This window comes from Varroa destructor, unplaced genomic scaffold (assembly GCF_002443255.2).
Source record: "Varroa destructor unplaced genomic scaffold, Vdes_3.0 BEIS01000001.1, whole genome shotgun sequence".
Lineage (NCBI taxonomy): Eukaryota > Metazoa > Arthropoda > Arachnida > Mesostigmata > Varroidae > Varroa > Varroa destructor.
The window spans coordinates 69,474,435-69,497,571 of record NW_019211454.1 but is presented as its reverse complement, the minus strand read 5'-3'; the positions used below and the strand labels follow the sequence as shown (position 1 = coordinate 69,497,571).

Genomic DNA, 23,137 nt, shown 5'->3' with positions numbered 1-23,137 from the left:
AACACTTATAAGACCCGAACGTGGTCCGAACAATGAGTTATCGACTTTCGCGCATTAGGCCGCATTAGACTTCTACCGGCGTTCTTCTTCGCGTACAGCCGGTTTTGTTTCATGCAGGTTGTAATTTCATATAGTAACTCTAATTGTTATATAATGACTTCTCCTGAGTAGCTCCTCAACTGTTTGAGTACTCCATCTCGTGCGTCGTTCTTATCCATATATATATGTATGTATATATATATATATATATATATATATGTATGTATGCTGCTTCCGTAACTGTTAATATTGTGGCTCACGTTTTTTTATAGCGTCTCGTATATCCCGCCGCATCTACTTTCTAGTTAACCTTCGTCATGCCTATCTTTACAGGGAATCTTGCTACAAGAAGCGTTTTGGATAGGTTTGCAAGCAAAAAACCTTCTTCAGATATTTTCTGTTTGAGGTGTTTCTGGCAGATAATCCTGCGAAAGGCAATGTTACAATCAATTGTGCAACATGCCTCTCTGCAAGGTTTTCTGCAAGAAATCCTCTTATAGGCTTAATTGTGAAGTTCCGCGGGGCGTCCTGATATGAGACTTTCTGATGACTCCTTTAGAAGACACTTTTTCATACGCGCTTGCAAACCCTCTCAGGACAGGACAATCCTGCTAGAAAATTTTCCGCAGGAAATACTAGTGCTTTAATTTGCTGTTTTTTTTTCGTTTGCTACCGCCATATCTCTTATTCCTGACTGAGCTGAGAATTCTTCGTGAAATGTCGGTATCAGCGCGCTACGAAGGGATTTCCTTGAGAGCCGCTGGGTTACGCGTTTATTGTCCATAAACTGCGCATTTAGTTCATATTTTCTTTCAATGGAACTTTCTCTCTATATCAGTTTGGCCTTCTAGGATTTGTTCTTGACATCATCATCATATGCTTCATTCCTACCACCTTGTGCTTCACTCTTCGCTTTCGATGCGAAGAAAATCGGCGACCACGAGGCACACACCTCTCGACCTACCACTATGAAATGTCCCGGGCGCTACCTAAGGTTTTTTTTATTTTTTAATATGATATATCGCCCTCGATTCAGACAACCATACAACTAATAGGTCAGAGGCTCACGTTAACGTTTCGTTGCCTGCTTTCATTAGTTTCTGCTAATTAGAACGAACTGCAACAGAGCGAGTCACTGTTCAAAATTTCAATGGCTTTAATGCAGTCCTGCCATTTGCTTTTCGTATATCGTAATCATACGCTCTTGCATGGAGATCCATTGCACTTTTTGCGAGAACACTTGTAGCGTGTTCACGTGGTGCGTCCTCACTTCCGTCATCGTTGCCTATTGTGCTGCACAGACATTCACCGGGTTTCCATATGGGCTCTCTCCCTAATACATACAGAAAGCATACGATCGACTTCCCATCTGACCATGTTCTATTTTCATTTGCTTCTAGTAACGTTTTCACTAATTCACCCTTCGGCTTCGTTCGATCCGTCTACGCTCTTAACCAGTTTCGATTTTGTACAGCTATCGGGCATGTTGCAGCACCTTTCAATATATGGTCGGTACATTCAGTCAACGCTATGATTCACTCCTAGCAATTCAGTTATATGCAAGGTTCCGTTTGCTTACTGTTTCCCTATAATCGACAGTGTCACTGCTTTATAACAGCACGCCAACGTTGCTGGATTCTATTATATTTTTGGACCATTGAAACCTCTAAGACTGTAACTGTTTTTACAGGTTTAGTAAGTTCATTCATTCGTTGAACGGCGTTTTGATGAGCTGCGAAAAATGTTCACCCCTTCTACTTGTGCTACAGTTTTCAACGCAAGATATCATCATACGTTCAGTTGGATTATCCTCTCAGTGATGATGATCCACTCTAACTTGAAACGTGGACGAATTTCTCCAGTAGGAAAGCGACCAGAATAGCAGCAAGCGCGAAGCCCAGCACAAAAATGGCTGCCCAATGGTGATCTCCCAGCTGGCCAATAGCCCGCGGGGTTTTTGCTGGCTCGACGGCGGCCGACTGCACGCTAAAATGATGAACATGAAAACACATGGTTACAATGTTTTCTGAATATGTATGTGCGGTACAGGTAAAATCTGGTAACGTTTTATAGAATATGACGGTTAGTATAATGTATATTGTGGTACTAGCTCTATCACCAATCGTTGTTATACGTATGTATGTATGTATGTATGCATGATACGTGCAACCTTATGCAGGGACGTTTAAATTAATGGCAGATCCTGAAACAAACCTGTTGCGTCTGAATTGCTGCGGCTGCGGCGCCTGATGCTGGTGTCCTTGTTGATGTTGACCATGGCCGTGACCGTAACCATGACTACCGCCGCTACCGTGATAATGATGGTGTTGTTGCGCGCCGACGACCGATGCCAGATCGGCCACAGCCTGCGGTCTGGCCGCCTTCGGTAACGCCTTGGCCCTCGCGGCTCTGCCTACCAGCGGTACGGGCTGGCAGTATGGGCTTTTAATATTCGTGTCAACGTCGATGAGCCGTAGCTGCGCCAATCGAACGAAGCGCAGCTCGTCCGCACCACCAGTGAATGCACTGGGCGCAACCGAGATGCGCGTTCGCTCCTCGCTGCCACGGTAGATTTCCGTCCAGGTTAATGGGCGTTCACTGGCGCCCATGGAAGATATGGCCATCGCGTCGTTTCCATTGTTGCCACTACTTGGTCCCGCCCCAACGCTTCCGCCCGCACTGGACCCACCATTGCCGCCACTGGCACCCAGGCCCGATCCGACAGTGGCAGCCCTAGGCGTCTGTTGGTGTTCGCCCAACTCGAGTAGGAATTGACAAGGTTCGGCAAACTTCCATAGTGAAGTGGCAGCTGCCCAGTCGACAATAAACTCGCCTTCGCCTGAGACTTTCTCGACGCGCGGAGCGGGTGGAGCCGCGGGCGGGGCGAAACACGTCGAGAACGATACAAGTTGCGACCAATCACCCTCCGAGTCGAGGTTCGAGGCGCGAATCCGGAAGGCGTAATTCGAGTTTTCTTTAAGTCTGACGACCTTGAACGATGTTACGGGGCCTTGATACAGAAGAGTCGCTCTGAAAAGAAGCATATACACTTTATTGTATTCTCATGTCATAGGGTAGCCAGGCCTAGGTGGCTGGAAGCAAGAAAGAGCTTCACAGGTCAAAATAAAACCGTATTGTCTACCATTTTACGTATGTGTAATAATATATCGGCAAAAATTGGGATATGAAATAGTTACAAAATGGTAAGTATGTCTTTTACCCATTGGCAGTAACCATCTCTAATGAATACTGGATAAACTTGTGATCTCTGCCATCACGGCCATTGTCCTTTGCTGTTTTGTGAGGACTTCGTGGTCCGGTCTCTTCTGCGCGCCAGACCAGTTTGAGGAAGTTGTGTCCGACGATGGAACACTCAAGCAATGGGGGAGGTGGAGGTTCGCAATGTGTCGTCAGTTTAAGGCTAGTTCCAGCAGCTGAGAAGCCTACTCGGTTGACGGCTCTCACTTTCACCCTGTAATTGGTTTCCGGCTCAAGAGGGCTCACGACGTAGCTCAATTTATCCTCTTCAAGCTCATCCTCGTCATCGCTTTCGTCACCACTAGGCGCCTGTCTCTCAGGCATCTCCTACAATTAAATGATACTAAATAATTATTGATTTGCCACAGTCATCCAATATTGTCATGGGTGCCGACTTGACAAATACATTTTTCCTGTTAATTCTTACGAGTGTTACCTTGATGAGTGATAAGCCTGTCGTTCCCTTGCTGGTGGACACGTCGATGATGTATCGTTCAACGCGCGCACCTCCATCGGTTAAAGGCGGCGACCAGCGAATAACGGCCGAAGTGTGGCCAACGTGAACGAGCTGAGGTGCGGCTGGAGCAGCCGGAACTGCAGCGGGGGTGCAACACGTCAGCAACGATGACCACGCAGATAGGCCCACGCTGTTGGCAGCAGCCACTCGAAAGTTCTGCGTCGTGTTCGGACTGAGACCGCGCATCTCGAACAAGGTGCCCTCACCACGGCTTACCTCAGTGAAACCGTAATTTTCCGACTTTAAGGCGTAATCCGTCATATCCATTGAACCTTCTCTGTGTTCCACAACGTAACTGCAATCGAAGCACAATTAATTTATGTTACATATTTTCTACAAACGCTATCTGAAATATACACGATATCCTTACGTCACTGTGTCATAACCATATCTGATTAGAAAAGTGATTCTTACCAAGTGACTTGAGCTCCGCCATCATTAGAGGGGGCATCCCATGCAAGGACAACGATACCTCCACTGTTTGACTCGATACGTGCATTATTGATCGACCCTGGACAACCAGGTCCGCTTTCTGTTGATAGCACCTCTGACCACGGTCCAGGCCCAGCCGCATTAAAGGCGCGAACTTTTATACGATAGCGTGATCCAGGTATAAGGCCCGACACTTGGGCTTCTTGTTCGGGCCCTTTATAGCCAATGAGCCAGGGCGAATCTCCATTCTCCAAGGGGGTTTGTGACTGCGAGACGTCAAGGCGCGGAGAACCGCGTAGTGTGCGCTCAGGTGATGGCGATGGAGTCGGCTCCTCGGAGTCTGTTACCCAGTAACGATTGTAGTCATGAATATATTAGTTAAGCATACTGTGGTAAATTCCCTTGACATTATTTCTCTGTCGACGTGGTTCTTTAAGAAATAATTCTATCCTTTCAATACAAAGAAAGCTAAATGATTAATAGTATCGATCGGAGCTGCACTTTAAGAGCCGTTTTGACATTACGCTATATTCTATAAGCTAGATAGCTAGCTAGCTAGGTTACGATTACACCTGAAGAAAATCGTTTTTAGAAAAATGTACCCTATAGAAGAATCATATTCTACCGTCCATCTGAATGAAACCATTCATGACTTACCAGCACGGCTGTCCTGTTTGCACAGCTTCAATTCGTACTGGTAAACTGCACCTCCACCATCGTTGTCCGGGGCGTTCCAACGCACCTTCATCCAATGTGATTTTGGTTTTCCCTGAAGCGTTGGTCGGCCACACTGTCCAGGACACTCACAAGGGGTGCATACGCAGCTCGGCTCCGAGTAAGCGCTTTGCCCTGCTTCGCTATAGCAGAACACACGGAACCGATACGTGCTTCCCGGCTGAAGATTGCCCACGAGAGTACGATGCTCGGTGCCGGTGTACACGAGCTGGAACTCAGACGGCGGCTGGGAGCCTTGCTGGTTACGGGCTACTGGACACATCTCCAGACAATAGCCTTGAACTGGTGCACCACCAGAATCGCCCGGTGGTGACCAGCTAAGGACGCATTGACGTGGTGTCACTTTGCTTGTGGGTGATGGCCGACCAGGTTTTCCTGGAACTTCGGGGCGGGTTTCATAAGTTCCGACGTTGCTAAAGACCGACGTACCGTCTTCGTTTTGTGCATTCAGCTTGAAGCAGTACTTGGTGCTGCGACAAAGATCGCTGGCACGGTACTGACTCTCTTTGCCGTTATAAATCGCCACGAATCCATGTGCCGCGCCGTCCTGCATCATGTATAAGCCATATGTCTCGTTGTTTCGTGCATCCCAACGCAGTTCAATGAAGTCGCTGCCCAAACGGACGAGCTGAGGTGGATCTGGACGCGGCGGGGCAGCCCCACACGTTGAATAGCAGACAGGCTGTGAGAGTTCCGAGTTGCCGACAGAGTTAACGGCACCAACTCTAAACTGGTACGTCGTATTCTGTGCTAACCGCGATACTTTGAAGTTCTTGTTTGGACCCCGATACACTTCAAGTTGCTCCTCCTGGCGCTCCTGGGAGTCACCATGAGGTTCCTCGGAAGAGTCCTGCGCAGCGGCGTCAGCAGCCGACGAAACCGATAGCTTGAGTTCAGTCATAAACAGCACGTACTCCGTAATCTTGGCACCGTTGTCTGAAGTTGATAGCCATTTAAGTTCGAGACTGTTCTTGGTGCGCGATACGAGCTTCGGCGGTAGTGGTGTGCTGGGTTCGCATTTGAGCGTTTCGAATACACATGGCGTTGAGGGCGTACCCTTTATCTGCAGCGAATGTTGCAAACCAAAACTAACTGAGGAAATCTGCAGAAGAGCTAAATTTCAGGGATTCCGAATTCGCGTTAACGGTTGTTTTAGAGCATCATAGAAAAGACCAAAGGTGCGGACAATCATCGATATTTGGGAGACAGCTAACCTACCCGTGCATGAACTACATTTGGCCGTAAAAGCAATAATAGCAGTGTACGTTACAGTCACGCCTAACTACACGGTGCTAGGAACACATACGTACGATTAGCATACACTGTTGATAATATATACATACGTTTATCTGTGAGTCCTAACTATGATTTGGTACTTGTGCATAATGCATACCTTATCCGACACAGCCTGTACAGCGACCTGATATTCGGTAGCTGGAGTCAGCCCCTCCAGTCGAAACTCTCGAACTCGTCCTGCGGCCACCTGCCGAACTCTTTCCCGTTCCCGTGCTCCAGCATTATTCTTTTCACCGGGTGCCAATGACACGTACAACTCGTAAGAAAGCTCCGCTAAAAATCCACAATTAAAATAGAGGTAACCTGTTTGGTAAAGCCTAGGTTAATAAAGGACAGCAGCATTATTGTAATGCTTTTGTATAACATCGTATGGTTAAATTCGATCGGAACTTACGTATGACGGCTGCCACATTTATGGCATTGAAGTTATGCTGTCCCATACGGCTGCTGGTTGGGTCGGGAGGATTCCAGGTGACAAGCACGCTTCGAGCATGTACGTGCACTGCCTCTGGGGCGGTTACACACGTCAACAGCTCACGTAACTCCATTTCAGCGCTCACTGAACAACATTCATACAAGATGGCAATCTTAACTCTCTTGAGCATGCGTTTAAGCTTCTGTTCGCTACTCTTCATGTGTATCAAATTGCTTGGACCAAGTTTCTGGCTAGCCCATAGTGCTTACATGAATCACGACAACTACCGATAATTTTTTATGCACACCAACTAATTCCACATTTGTTTCAGTATATCGTAATTATTATTATTCATTTAATCGAACGAACCCTTGGAATTGCCTTTTTTGTTGGCCTGATTGCTGCTGCTGCTGCTCTCGGAAACCGACGAAGTGTCATCGCCGACCCCTCCAACGCTTTGTCCCTGCGCTCCCTGGCCACCTGCCACTCTGCCTTTGTGGCCACCAGCCGCACCTCCTTTACAGCCTCCGCGAACAGCTTCCTTTTCCAGCTGACCGCCACTTCCGCTCAATATCACAGAGTTTGCCATTAACTGGAATAAATCATACTCAGCAATCATTGAAAACTGCTTGTTTGCCTGCTTGTTATGTATAACGTTTTGATAATATTGGGCTGGGCAAGCCGGTCCAAATAGCTCCCTTTGGTTACCGGCAAACACCGCAGGAGTGTTTGTTATCTCATTTTTTTTTACCAGTTCTAGGTCAATCAATGTTGCATAGTTTGAATGGTTACTGATCACTTGCAGGCCCTCGTCGAGCGGAACTTTATCTTCCCTCGGACATATCGTTAAGCATAACTTTTTTCGATAAGTAGATTGTTTTTTTCGAATAAGTTGTAAACTTCTACCTTTTCGAAGGTGAATTTATATGCAAACAGAAGAAGGTAAGAACGGAAAAAAATATTTTTGTATGTGTTTGGAAAACACCAATAGCAAGTGAAATAATAACTTGTGACACCGAAGCACCGCCCAGTGGGAGAGGTGACGAAGTGCAACAGAAAATACTCATAGACATAGAAAATTAGATGTGTATTTTGATTTGGTTGGCCGATTTGGTTGATTAGCTGTGTACATAAGAACATCTTGATCAGTAATTAGAAAAAACATTTAAAAAATGATCGCGGACTTCAACTGTTCGCGCAGTGATTTCGCGGTGTTGGCGCTCTTTCACTCACCGAGTTCCGATTACCGTCGGTTGATGCAATTGTTCCATGTCCGATCGTTGTCGACGTTGTTAACGACAACGTCGACGAAGAAGACTGTCTTCCGCTAAGGTTATTGTTGTTGTTGGTCATCATACTGCTGCCGCCACTGCTGCCGCCGCCGCCGCCGCCGCCGCCGCCGCCGCCGCTGCTGCTGCTGCTGCTGCTGCTGCTGCTGCTGCTGCTGTTACTATGGTTACTAGCTTTATTGTTATAGCTACCGCTAATTGTCCCCGTAGTGGCTAGCGGCGCCATCGCCGCTGTTGACATCTGTTGTTGATGGTGATGATGGGCATGGTGGTGATGGCCATTGTTACCGCCAGCCGCACTGTTGCTATGGCAGGTTAAAGTTACATTGTGTGGATGCTGTACTTGATTCGTTGAGTTGTTTTCAGATGCACTGATACCGGTGCCGCCATTGCACTTATTGTTTCTACTAGTCGTAGTGTCGTTGTTGTTGTTGTTTGTGTCGTCTTTCTGTCCACGGCTGTTAAAACCTCCGAGTGTGGCTCCACCGGACGAAGTATGTGTGCGTGATTCGAGCTTCTTTCGGAGTTTCTACAGAATAACATAGATAACGTTGAGCATGGCCTTCGAGAACTGATTCAAAGTGAACCATTTAAATCGTATTACCTTGACTAACAGTACCCTTACAGTAGCCGATAGACAGTCTTAGTGACCTCTATGATTTAGTTGTGGAAGACACGGTTCTTCGTAACAAGTAAAGATCAGAAACTTCTTAAAACATAGGGCAGTTCCAGTTTCTAAATAAAAATTATGCGTTTTAAAACAGCATACATATAACTGTAGGGGTTGTTTACACATTGATGAACGGCTTTAAGGCGGCTCAAGATAACCGTAATAATAATAATACAGTCTGATTTGAGTTAGGATCGTCTTCAGTAATATTTAATTATTGAAAATAATAAGCTTCTAATACACACACACTAATAAATGTCAAGCACAGATGGCAACAGCCTTCATTCATTACGTGGCAGGTCGGCTGATCGATCTTTGTTGAATCTTCGTAAAAATCGTTGTTCTATATAAAACTAACCATATACTGACGATGACTACGTTCGTCGCCGAAGTTTGGCGCTGGACGAGCATATCTGGTAGGACCTTGCTGACCATGGTGTATCATGCCCGACTGACGAAGACCGTCATCGTGTCCGTATGGGCCCCCATGGGGACTGGATCCACCGCGGCTTCCTCGATCCCGATTGCCAATGCCAACTCCACCCCCATTGACCATTATCATTCCACCATCCTGGAACAGTAGTAGTAAAGCCGTCGTCAAATGCTTGGAAACATCGATCAAATGCCACTTGCGCTAGTATTGCGCCTACTGCGCAATTCCCAACACAAAATGTTTTCCGTGTAGTAATACTTATTACGTAGTCAGAGCCTGTGAAAAGCCTGAAAGTTTGAAGATTTTTATACTATAACATCCATAACATTGCTGAGTCTAAACACCAACTAACTATTGTCATTGCATCAATGATTAAACATCATGAAATGTGTCCGCGAAAACTGGTTACCGAAATCTCATTTACTCATTCACCCATGTAAACCATCAACCTCCGTTCATGTGTCTAACACCTTCAGCAAGGGTTTACTAGAAGAAAATGTCAAAGCTTTTTCGCATTTTAAGTAACGAGGGTCACACACAATGGCTAAGCCAGATAACACATGGTAAATGAACCATACCGACCTCTTAAGACACAATACATCGTCTGCGTCGTCTCAAGGATGTTACACACAGAACTTGTGTCCTACTTCCTAAATAAAATAGATACTTCAATAGGCTATAAAGGAACGTTCGTCGACAAATCAAAACCTACTATAATAATATAGATGTGAGTTGAATGACGTGGGATAAGCTACGAACACAATACGGCACCTTGATGCAATAGATGGACCCATGGTCTATTGCGAGTTCTAAGAGCAAAAGGAACTATTGAAGCTAACTGATAACGACCCATCTGTGAACGCCTGCAAGTCGCGAAGGTAACGACCTAGCTAACTGGTCCTTCCTACCTGCCTACCTACCGTCGCCATCACTGCCACAATTGTGAAAGCGTATCATTCCACGGTCGCACTATGTCTGTGTTTGTCTATCCGAGTTTGACGGTATGGATAGCTTGGAACGAGCGGTGATTTTTTCGTGTGGTTGCCTGGTAGACGCACTATGGTGACTTGCAATAGATTTGAGAACCGCTTGTGTATTGGCCATGTGTCATGTCAGCTAGCTAGATTAAACCATGTAAGTTGATAGACGAAAGACTGGCGAAGGTAAGGAGGATTCAGTTAAATCTACGTAGCAACTACGGAACGTTCTACGGCTAATCCTGTTGTTTGTCATTGTGAAAAGACTAAATAACAGTCCAAACGTTCGATAGGTTACGATACAACAGCTGTGTAACAATGGCCGACGACATGCTCAGAAAGCACTACTGATACAAACAGAAATACATACGTATTTATATATGGACCTTAAAATACTCAATTATATTCTCAGGTCTATTTCCTACATGAATGGATTATTCGGGGATTTGATACGCCTACATAGGCCACACACGCACAACAGCATTGATATAAGTGAGCGTGAATTATGAACGCAGTGTGATGCAGACGCAGATTTTATCTGTTGGTCCGCAGCTCCTTTTATAGTGACGTCCTGTACTATGGTGGAAACTTTAATTTACCTTGCAATTTACCTTCGGGGATGTCCGTGCTGTTAACTTACCTGCGGTGGGTGAAGCGAATTGCTGTCGCTCTGATGTTGTAGATGTTGAATGTGTTGCTGCTGTTGCCTTTGAGGAAGTCGGCCCCCCGAGGTAATGTGATGCGGATGTTGACCTCCGTCCCAACGATGACTTCCTTGTTGTCCCTGTTGGAGGCCCAACTGGCCCTGGCCACCGCCTTTTGGCAATATCGGCGACGGCTGGCTGGCCGAATGACTGAGTGCAGCCTGCGTCGGAGTCTGCAAGAGGGGACTCTGCCGCTGCTGCAAACCTGTCGTGCCACCGCTATTAGTTGTTGCTGCAGCTGGCGACGGAACCTGTGTCGAGGTCGGGGATGGGCCTTGCGATTGCACCTGCTGTGGTTGCTGAGAGCTTTGTTGGGCTGTTTGCTGTTGAGGCTCGATAGCAGCACAGATTACGGAAGAGGCGCCGCTTCCTCCGGACGACGCCGAGCTCGCCTGTACAACAACAACGGAAGCGGCAGCGGCAGCAAAAAAAGATGAAGCCAATGGTTACATCTTCAGGAAAATAAATCTCGTACCTAATCAGATAACAGTGAGTTGAATGATCCGATATGTAACTACACAGCCCAGCAATCATCTTTAAAAAAACGTTACTGTACAGCTAAACAAGGGTGTTACCTATAGTGTTTTTATATGCATCTCGTTTAGGGTTTATGTATATGCAAGGCGAAAGGGTTCGAGTATGCGTTTCGGAAAGTACGAGTGACTAATGATTATTTATAATTCGTTGCCATGGGTAATACTGCGCTATTCTAACTAATGCCAAGTCGAGGTTTGTAGATCTGATTATTACACCTATCACATGCAGGTACACGCTGATTTATGGCGCGTATGGAATCAATGCGGTAGTGACATTTACTTTAAAAACGTCATGTGTTAGTCACATGATTATTACAATGAAGCAGGACATAAAATATCCTCTCGCTAGTTCGCTAGCCCACCAGTAGCTAGTTTTTGCTTGACGGCCTCAAATTACCTATAGAGATTGCTGCTATGGCAGATAACGTTTGTAATTAATTGCTAGAAATCTTCGTCGAAAACCAACGGCGTCCGGAGGCAAATACGTAAACAGCGAAACATGAAATATTGAAGTTCAAGTCTGGGGCATTCTAGCTACAATCCGCGTCTTAATCCATGTGGTAAGAAATGACAAACAACGGGTAACTTACTGTGGTTGATTCGAAGTTGCCAAAGACAGGCGGCGTGTGTCTAATTTACTGCGTGTGTATATCATTTTAGAACGTTTCCTATCGTTGAGCATATTCAATTCAAAGGACTGCCACTCTAATGTTAAGTAACTCGATTAGCTCTACATAAAAATCCTTGATGGCGTGAATGTGTTTCAGGGATGATGTTTTTTGCAATGGACAATTTCCATAAAATATTCGATGATGTCTCGGGTGGCCTAAAATTTCTTATATAGTTGTGTAAGTGCATTCAAGGACGGTTATATGATGTGATATTTCTCTAAACAGCAACATGTTTAGCCTTACAAGTAGCAACTTCTCGTTAATTGCAACCGTCCGTAACAATACGCGTCAACAACGAGTGCCATTAAGAATGAGCTTTTAATATCTCACGGTTTCTTCCTCTGTTTCGATAAGACTACACAGTTAAGTCCCGAAATGGATAACGAACCATACGTACGCCCATGAAACAATGCGCTGATACAGCAAACGATCCATAATACCGCCCCCATTTCTTTCGAATAGAGCAATATTTGACAGAGGCCTCAAAATAAACTTGCTCAGCTATTTTAAAAGCTATGTCTGTTTGCCGCCGCCGCCGCCGCCGCCGCCACAACATAAATGTGTTGATGCGCATGCGTATATAACGGTTGCTTTGCATAAATAGAGCAAATAGAATTAGAAAATTAATACTTCGAATTGTGTAGGATCTTTCACGTTACCGCGCAACTTTTCATGTTGCATGGACATGCTGGACCATGTGAGCTAAAGGGCACTAACTATCTTCAGAGAACGTTAGAGTACTAGGCGACTAGAGTTTCGAACCGTCACTTTCAGATTAAAATGCAAATACGGTAACTTAACTATCGATGATACCAAATCAATTGGCGACAGGAAAGCTCTGGGGCACACAACCACGTGACGCAACATATCTGCCTTTTGTTAACTACAAAACCATTCAGCTTGTCTGCAGGTACGTTTGCAGGCGCTCGTCTCACACGATACCATGTATCGACTGCATAGCTCGGCCAACAGGACAACTAGACCGCAGTTCATAACTGGGCCGGAAGTTGCATTAGATTAGGAACCGTGGCTACGGATAGCAGAGGCTGCACGAGAGTGCCGCTTGAATAGCCAACTTCTTTAAGTAACCTAAATTCACTGGGTTAGCATATCGACTTTTTGCTGGATTTACAGCAAATTTTCCCCTTAAAGTGAGCTGCGAGACAGGGCATAAAACTGGATTTCTGCTATTTGTCTTCATCATTATGCATGTTCGACCATTCCACTAGTTTGTATAGACTTCGACATTGAAGGGCAGCAAGAGGTGGCGCTGCTGTACATTTACCACCTGGAAGGTACCGCTCAAGGTCTGCGTTTTTCAAGCAGAATTTTTTCAATCCAACGTCTGCAACACGAGTGTTCATCCAGCGTTACGTCACATGAGTTCAGTATGGATAATAATATTGATATATTTGAGTGCCGTTAACGCCGATAAAACGTGCTCTGATTTTTTTTCAAGGAAACTATGATACTTTTGTGGATGGCTAAGCAACAAGTGAGGGCCGCTTGTGAAGCCAAATTGAAGTAGACTGCATAACAAGTCATTAATACGTAGCTCTGAGCTGTGACGTCACAGAATTAACCGCTCCATGTGAAGAATGTTGTCATAGCTGCGCTGACTATTATCAGGGATCGCTGCTCAAAGCTCCGCCTACGGCCTCTACTACACGATCTGTATGCATAGAAAAGCATATCGTACAAACGTAAGTGTTCTTGAACCGATACTTACGGTTGCCACTCAGATACGAGGAAAAACAACGTGCTTTGCCTACGGCAACCTCTAAACGCTCGTAGACGTAAATTTTGTTGACGAAAGGTTCGAATATCGTTGGCACCAGCTTTATTGTTTTCGATACTTTTCCACACTGCAAACCTAAAAGCAAGATTCTGACTTCAAAAAAAAAGTGTTTTTTAAATTTGGTCACTTCACATTGTCGACAGGCGAAAATATGGCCTTTTTGTTGGATTTACAGCAAGTTTTCCCCTTAAAGTGGGCAGCGCTATATCATTTTTGTTTGAAGTTAGCAACGAAAGATCTCAGAACGCATGCTATCAAGCAAGATCTTCGTTACCAAACGGCGGCATAACCTTTGTTTGGCCCCAACTGGCCCTTTCGACCTATTGCTAACTTTCCAAACAGTTATCAATCTCTACGCTAATAAGAGAATTTAACAAAGATGTGTTATTTTCATATAAGGAACCATGGCTGAATATTCCTACGCTGTAGGAGAACTTAATCGCTAAGCAGTTGCAAGATAGCGGCAGTGTTCCACGTGGACTGTGAATATAGCTCAGTTAGGCCGACCGTTACCGCCCCCGTTGAGTTCGACGTAGTCATCGATACTTTTGACGGTGACTCAGATGCTTCGTTACTAATGACAAGTCCGCTTACGCTAATGTTTAAATATTCGCTAAGAGCTGTAAAAATGATGTTCACATACTACCCTGGCGGGGCTCTGACGGCCCGAAAATTTTCAAACAGCTACGGTGTCTAACGTGGAAATTTGTTCTACTGTTTAACTATGCATGGTTCATTGGAGTTCGGCTTTTCGCGCGGGCTGCTGCGATAGAGTCTCCCGAAACAGAAAGGCGTACGAACGACCAACCACTATACGATGTAGCGGTAGCTGGAGATACATATCCTAGTCTTATAAATAATAAACTGGTCTTTAATATTCGCATTTCCATTTAAGAACTTGACGTTCCTCTGGGACACATTGTAGATTGTAGGAGAGGAGTGTATAGGTATTTATCTTCAGCAAGCCGCTTTTCGTAAGACTGCCACTTTTATTGTTAGCTGATTATATTGATTTACGTCAACTACAAACTTGCGTTTTAGGTTCTGCCAGTAATGAGGTTGCAATCTCGATCTGATCGTGCTATCAGATTGACCTTCGTTCGACACATATCGCCTTGCCGATGAAATGTTGCTCTAGCTAAAGCATATCGATATCAACAATACAGACTGATAAACAGTCTCCGAAACCAAATTGTCCGCACGCTCCATTAATGTAGGTGGCTCTTACTATATCTGGAGGCTTGTATAGGAGCTGACCGATTAGTTATATTTGCCTCTACAGAGTCTAATATATTCGATCTTGCAAATAAGGTCTTATGAATATTTTTTTCAGTTACTAGTTTCAGACACTATATATATATATTTTTTTTGCTTGCAAATTTTATTTGCTACTTATCTAACTATACTTTAGTTATAAATATGCTGTACTGCTCGCTGGACACGATCTCCTCGTGTTACTCTTCTATGGAGATTGGCTGTGGGGCAGCGGGTTTGTTAATGGCTATGACTATGGAAATGTTAGACAAAAAAAATCCGCTCGAATATCGTATAAGAACGAATGTTTTTGTGCTTGTAAATAAATATCGTGCGTGTACGAACGCACTGTAACTACGTTTAAATAGTCCCTTTTGCGGCGCAGTGGCGTATAACACAACTGTTCTCTGCATACGATAGCTGACCTACTTCTATTTTTTTCGTTGTGTGTAGTAGTTATAATAATATAGCGTTCGCGTGTTTATACGAGGTACTAGTTGTGTCAATCCGTATCACCCTGTCTAATTTGACGAGAAATTTTCCCTTCAATGATAAGGCTAGCAGTATTACATTCATTAAATAAAACCAAATACTCGCACATTAGGCGAAGTCATAGTGAGCGATTTATATTCAATGTAAAATTTAATTAATTAATTGTCGGTTGCCAGAGAACCTGCACATGCTCCTAGGGCAAAACAGCCACTTGTATTATTTGCACCGATGCAGATCACAGATCAATAAACTTGAGCACGAGGTGTTTAATAAGCTGAGCAGCTCTGACTACAGTAGTCGTCACAGAAAATACAAGGAGGGCAAAGTTTTTGCTAGAAGTTCTCCCTGTCGGACCGGAACGGTGCAAGCGTTGACGTTAGTTTGCTTACGTACTCTGTTTATCTGTATAAATAGGCGCAAACCACTCTAACTAGTGACCATAGACCCCCTAGATATCTAAGTCTAATAAAACTAACTTCCTTTTAATATGTACGTTTCCTATATTTATCTCTGTAGACCATTCAAAATATTAAATCTTTTTTTCACACAGGCTTTGAATAGTGCATTTTATGTACAACCGGACATTCCCATAGAGTAAAATCTTTTCAATGTGGAGCTCGACTTTGACCATTTAGACCTGCTTCCGCCAAGGCCACCTCCTACAAATTAACAATTTCTCTACATCAGTCTCTTTTTGATTTAACCTGAATGTTAATCTACTGAAATACATGAGAGCGGGAAACATCACTTATACGGTGAAAATATCTCCGCTCTTTTGATACGCCAGTTTATAGACGATTCTGCAACCTTCCCTTTATTTGTCGATATCTTTGAGAAATGTAGGGATCCAAAACGTGCTCTGTCTACCCGGTCTGCTTAGTTAACTACTGATCTTCTCAATAAAATCCCTAAGCAGATAAGGGACAAGATTCTAAAGAAACAACATCGGTTCAATAATCAGGTGGCTACCATGGCACAGTTTTATTAGCTACACAAACTGAACGACAAAAAGCAGACTCGGCCATGGGGGTGGTGATGATGGGGATGATGATTGAGAGCGGCCTGCAAACATCATGGAAAAAGCCTTTGCAGTACGAATCGAGTGGAGAGGAAAGGAAAGGAAATGCATTCTCGAGTCGACGATGCGCAGTTTCTTCGGAGGCCGCCAGAGGGACAGCAAAGGGCCGGATATACACATGCACACATACACATACACACACACACACACACACGCCACACTTACAGGCAGACAAACAAATATCAGAGTTCCGTCACCTCCGCCAGAAAAGACCAGATCACCGCGCCAGCAATGGGAGCAAAACAGACAGCGTTTTTGCGTTCTGGCTCTCTTGGCCGCCTCGAGCAAGCAAGAGGTCATCTTAATCTGATTACTCCGGTCGGTACCATTCGCTTCGGTCGTTTCATGCTTTTTCTTGGCACCGCATCGTCATGCTTCATAGCAATAGATAGATAGATACGATACGCATTAATGCTCGTTCTGTCTTGACGCTAAGAATCGCGTACAACGCCGTCGCGTACTGTGCTGATATATACTGGATGTTGCAAACAGGACAACAAACTTCACTAAAAAAAAAGCATGAAGTTTCTTGAAAAAACACCACTTTGTTTTCGATAAGCTTACAAGCACTAGAAGAAAACAAAATGTCAAGGAAGTAAACATAACAACGATTTTTTTCACTTCCTTAAAATTATCTTTTTAGTAAAAGCGGCATCGATGCAGCTGACAGCTAAAGCCTATTTCCAAGATATTGCAAAGTGCTCCAAAGTTCTCGGCTTCTTCAACTTCAAGAGTCGTATTCCTCATAGACAGTACACACATCCAATGAAAGTCAGAATCTTGTTCCAGATTCTCACTACAAGTTGTAATTGAAAGTTGAATAGCTAGTTTCGAAGTGCACCAACCGAAAACGGAGGAAGCTTCGCGCTATCACTTCTATAGTGACCGTACCTCAGAACAGAAACAGCGGGGGGCAGGGGGAGGAAAAACCACTTCCAAGCATTCTTACTTACAATAATTGAAATGAATTTTATGATCGCAAATAGATTAATAAAATGCAGTCCGAAAGACATCCGTAAAATAGTAAAATATATAATCAAAGATATTTTTCTGTACGACCTTCACATAAGCAAATCACATAAAATTAATTTTTCTGTCGTATCATTTCTCGAACATTTGCCATTTGCTAATACTTTTTAAAACGCATTTGTATCTTTTTTGCACGTTTGTTTTGGATGTTTGGTTTTGTTATTGTATGTATGTCGCGCATGCTGGGCTATTGAAATGATGAGTTCTGGTATTTAGATTGGATATAGTAAACCTTTGTGATACAAAATTGCTTTTTATCTATAAATTGCATGGGACAAGACATTATAAACAGCAAAGGTCCTCTTGGCTATGAGAATCAATTCTAATTTATGCTGGCCTAGCATTTGTCCTCGTGGTAGCTTAGAGGCTCGTGCCGACTAATCTCGGGACCACATTGTGTTCCAGGTTGGAAACCTGCTATAGACACACTTCATTTCGTGATGCGAGCCCTGAATGCAACATAGAGAGGTCTATCAGTTAGGACAATGACTACGTATTGAAGTATAGGGCGCCCTTAAAGATACACACAATTACGGATCGCAACTCCCTGATTGGTCTTTCTGTCCGGGGTATAGTTCGCTGGAAGTAACGAATAAAAATTTAAATGCAAGAAATCCATTTCCAGATACTATTCGGAATTCTAGTATATTAATGTAGGGGAAACAAAATCAATATTGCAGGAAATTTCAGGCAGAAATTTTAGCAGGCGACATAAAAGGTAGGTTCGGCTAGAACATATATGGTAAAAAATAGGGTGGAACTGTTCAGTATTCATAGATACCTTTTTAGGAGATCAAGACTATCAAGGAGCTTCACGAGCCAAGATGGGATTGACAAGAAGCATCACGAAGCGGTCCTAAATTTCTCGGATTAAAGCGGTCTGTAAATTATCGTGAGCTTTGCATCAGTGAATCAAGTAGCCAGCGTAAGTATGAAAGAAATATGAAAGATCCGAACCAACGCGACCATTTTGTTAATGATCTTTGGGAAAAGTGAACAGGATGAATAGTTTCCGGGAAGGATTACTCCATAATTCCATTGACTAGGCAAATGTAGATCCACATGCATACCGTGGATAGGATCAATTCGGCCATTTTTATGATGGTGCCAGTTATTTAAAATTAATCTGTATTGGTACGCATTCAAGAGGACCTTTATTTTTCCAATTTTATGTGCAACAGATCAATGCACCTGGGCATTTTCAGCGTTATAAGAGAGAATATCTTAGTGAGAGTCTCACGCTGAAGGGCCTTATAGAACATCGTGCCCGTTTTTCAGACCTGGCGTCACTCTACCTTTTGTTGTGGAACTATTTTAAGAACGGAATCTACGCCAGAAAACACCCGCAATTGAACAGAAACGCACCATAATACCTAATAAAATGTTTGTTGAAGTTTAAGGGTCAATACCCAGCCCACTGTTATCAGCAGGGAAAAGCGTTTTGAACGTAAGAGGAGCACTTAAGAATTCATGTAAATTCTTTTGCAATTAAAACACTAAGTATGTGTAAAATAAAAACTGAATTTCTAGTCATTCAGGCTGTTCATCTTTTCAGACACCCTGTATATTTAATTTCTGTGATTCCACGATAACTTACCCTTGCCAGTTAAAAATTCTAGCGGAAATTAAAGGTTTTTCTAGTTAAGCATCAGTTGTTTTTTGTTTCGATACATCTGTGGTACGAAAAAGGGGTAACGACTGTTGGAAAAGTCGGAAATATTTATTAAGCAAACCTTAGCATGGTATATTGGTGAAAAATTAAGGCAAATAAATTCGTGCTTTGAAGATTTTCTATGACGTTAGCCGATCATACACTTAGACGGATATACGATTTTTGTAAAAGCCGAGATTATTCCTATTTACACAAATTGAACAGTATAAAACAAGACCGCATATGCTTAGACGTCTGTTTCGCAGTCGTAGTGGTTCTAGAATTCGCACCTGAAGGGCATACCTTTAAGTAACTTTACAATGTTGACTTCTCCCAACAGTCTACTATGCTAATAGCGAACGTTAACCTTTTGTCACCTGGTGTCAAAATACCTCAGCTATCTTGTAAAGAGACCGTTACCCAGTAATCACACCCCCTGCCCGTTCCCCATCTTCCCCAACAAGAAGGTCTAAGGTCCCACGCTGTCGGGCTGTCACATCCAGATAACACAACACGCGCTGGCTTTCACATCATCAGCCGTAATTTACTATCTATTATCTGAAACTAGTGGCATTCAGTCATACGTTTCCCTCCAGACGCTACCAAAATAGAATTAAATAATAGAGATGTCAGCTACAGTTTTCGTTGTACTGCCAGCATCGACTTGACCCACAAACTGTAACCAAGCAATTTTATCATAGGCAGTTTGTAAAGGGACTTCTGCCAGCATGAGCTACAGGGAACACAAATAGTTCATAATATCCTATTCTAAATTACGCACGTCACTAATTTTATAGCTTTGTCTCGAAATCTTAGAAACAAAAGCTTAGCTGATTGGGGGGCTAGAGCGGATTTTAGGTGACGAGATACAGCATAAAAAAGAACGTGCAAGGAATTTATGTTTCGTATCTTGCGTGCCGCTTTGTCGTTAGGCGTTCCGTCAGACTGGATTCGAGCCTAGACCACAACGTGTTCCTAAAATAAACATGCTACCCCTCTAAACTGCCACGGGGGACACATCCAGTTAAACTTTAATCAATTGGACTTATAAACTAACTTGTACCACGATACTTGAACGTTTAAATGCCGTTTTGAGATCTACTTTTAAGTGGCAATTAATGATGAGTACAGAACTGAACAGACGGTAATAACCCGTTTCATTGATGAAAAAATGAGGATAAACGAATGCAAGTAAACGCATTTACTACACGTAGAGAAAAATCGAAATGAGAACGATGAAATATAAAAAATCAATATTAACAAAATTCTTATAAACTTATATAAAAGACCTGAACATATTAAAACGCCTAGAACTAAACAAAACTCACATAGGAAATAGCAGGTGAGTGTGGTGAACCCTGGGGCGTACTGCCAGCGCCTGGACCCGCAGTGCTCTCGTACGGCGATGAGGATACAGGCGCTTGGTGCGACTGTGGAGGCGGCGGAGGCACAAGGGGAATCTGGTACGGTCCACCCCCGGGAGGGGGGGGGAGCTGTTGCTGGTGTCGTGCTCCCGGGAGAGGGGTAGCCATAAAAGGGGACGTAAGATGTGGTGGTCCGCTGTGATGTGGATGGTTGTGGTTGTGGCTGTGATGATGCGGACCAGAAATGGTCGCTACCTGAGGAGGTGGATGAGCGTGAGGATGCATCGCGACGAACTGCGGCGGACTGTGGAATTGCAGCATCTCGTCGTAGGCGGGCTGCGGAATCGCCATGACAGGGGGCAACGCTACGCCCGCGCTTCCGCCTGTTACCATCCGTACCTAAAAATATACGAACAAATGCCAACGTTACTATTGATAATGCGAGTAACATCTGAAAGCTCTATTTCTTTAGTTTCGCAAAACAGGAAACACGGTTACGCTCCCGACCATTAACGCAACGACGCACTAGGGCGCACTGGTAGAAACTGGATGTTGGAGCGTTACAGTAGATGATGTGTGATACGGCATGAAGATTATTATGAATAGACAGGCTATATACAGAAGTCCAGCTTTTCTATTTACAGTGGATCCGCTCCATACGAGTGCGGTAACACTTTCAGGTTCTATCTCGGTATGGGCAAAGTGTTTAGACCATGCAAGACCCTTAGACTTTCTTCAATTTAATTTTCAGGATGTTCAAGAAACAGGCTCGCCTTCGAAGCTGTTAGCCATTTAAAGCAATCGTTTCTTCTATATATGTAAAAAGCAAGCATCTAATTTTTTTAACTGACTCGTTAAAAAAAGACAAGCGAAACCATCCAGATTTTCTTCTTAAATAGGCTATAGGGTACGCTATCAAACCTGTTCTCTAGAGGTAGGGGGCTGTCAGAAATAAAAAGAAGCTGTGACGTTACCATCGTGAGGTAGATCACGACTGAGCACTAACGGACCGTTTATTATTCATACTGCCAGGAGCACATTTGATTAGAGGTAAGAGTATATATACTCTCAGAACCATATTTCTCCAATATATGCCAGCACTTCTAGGTTCTCACTCTCAGTAGAACAAGGTTTCGAGTGTTAAATTTGTACAATTGCAGTAGAAACCGTGTCCGTAGAACTTGCTTGTATCCCACCAGAGGTCGCTGTGAAAAATCATAATTTACCCTCGGGCTAACATAGGACGTACAAGCATGATACGAAAGATACTAGAGTGACTTATTGTCCCCCACTTTTATGTTTATTTAACTTACAGGTTTTAATTCATTATCGGATTTATTTATAATTCATATGAAGAAAAGGAATAGATCATTGCTGCAACTCACTCGACTGTTCTATTTACCAACATAAAACGCCCAATCCGTTCTTCATGGGACGTTTAATATGTACTGAGCGGAGAACAAAAATTGAAAAATATTCGATATTTAGTATTATCCAATTACGAGAATTATCTAAATAGGCGACGAAGACTATCAGTTGGTTTCGGCTTCACATCGTGAGGTTGCATTTTTCTTAGGAAGGACACAAACTGTCGCAATCCTCCACCGTATTCATTCACAGCCTATTTGCAATACATCACAGCTTCTACAGTTGTTGGCAATTCCGTCCAGTTGATATTCTACGTCCCTTACGTCCAGTACTTGAGCCGTTCGGCGCTACCTTAGACGGCTGGTTCTCGTGACAAAACGAAATGTATCTACGTCCGGATTCGACCCTAGACGATTACGTCTTCGTATATTTAGCCGGAAAACACATCACCCGCTGGGCTAAGAATTGTGCACGCTTAATGTTGCGCAGTACGCATGTAATAGATTAGTACTACACTGAATGGATTTCTAGTGTGTTTCTTCTGTCAGAAAACTACGAGGCAGATCAATGGCTAGTAAAATACGAAGGACGATACATGTGAGCCAATGCGTGCTGCAAGGTCTCTTTAAACACACGAGTTAATGATAAGCAAGTTTACTTCGTCAATATATTTTTGCACATGTTTGCTCCACCCATACCCTATTCTAACTATGACGATAGACGTTGAGCTAAACAGAACAGAAGCCAATGGTTCCGAACACGTATGAGTGTCAGCATAATACTACATATAATTAGAAACTCTCATTTATTTAGTTCAAAAATGTATACACTCAGTTATGTTACAAACAAAAGCCAAACGCTCTGATCTGTAAGGCTATCAGATACTAGAGTCGATATGTTTGTTACGTTAACGACAAAGTTTGCTTATGGGGGCGGGCTAGCGCAGTACAATTATCGATACACGATATAGCTTTGGGCTTTTCCATCTTTTAACCGGTCAAAGCGATACATTGAAACTTGGGCATATTAAACCATTGTTTTACAGACTTTTCTTTCAACATGGATACTTATAAATACCCTAAATGACTTAAAATGGACTAATCTAGCTAATAATATACACGCCTACTGACA

The 23,137-nt window shown here is 43.6% G+C and overlaps 1 protein-coding gene across 5 annotated transcripts in view; it reads right to left on the bottom strand.

Annotated features, from left to right (window-relative positions):
- Positions 1-211: 211 nt before the first annotated feature.
- Positions 212-23,137, bottom strand: part of mtgo (miles to go) — a 65,747-nt gene continuing 42,821 nt past the window's right edge. For 4 of the 5 annotated variants that reach the window (XM_022789107.2, XM_022789125.2, XM_022789142.2 and 1 more), the window contains 13 exons: positions 20,603-21,037; positions 10,702-11,157; positions 9,010-9,222; positions 7,926-8,510; positions 7,062-7,284; positions 6,672-6,836; positions 6,375-6,550; positions 4,904-6,044; positions 4,229-4,586; positions 3,734-4,109; positions 3,260-3,624; positions 2,254-3,069; positions 212-2,025 (listed from right to left, as the gene is read on the bottom strand). In XM_022789107.2, coding sequence (XP_022644842.1) covers positions 1,872-2,025; positions 2,254-3,069; positions 3,260-3,624; positions 3,734-4,109; positions 4,229-4,586; positions 4,904-6,044; positions 6,375-6,550; positions 6,672-6,836; positions 7,062-7,284; positions 7,926-8,510; positions 9,010-9,222; positions 10,702-11,157; positions 20,603-21,037 — 5,463 coding nt within the window. In that variant the 3' untranslated portion in view covers positions 212-1,871. The remainder of the gene's footprint in view (positions 2,026-2,253; positions 3,070-3,259; positions 3,625-3,733; positions 4,110-4,228; positions 4,587-4,903; positions 6,045-6,374; positions 6,551-6,671; positions 6,837-7,061; positions 7,285-7,925; positions 8,511-9,009; positions 9,223-10,701; positions 11,158-20,602; positions 21,038-23,137) is intronic. The other variant, XM_022789136.2, reaches the window with a different exon arrangement.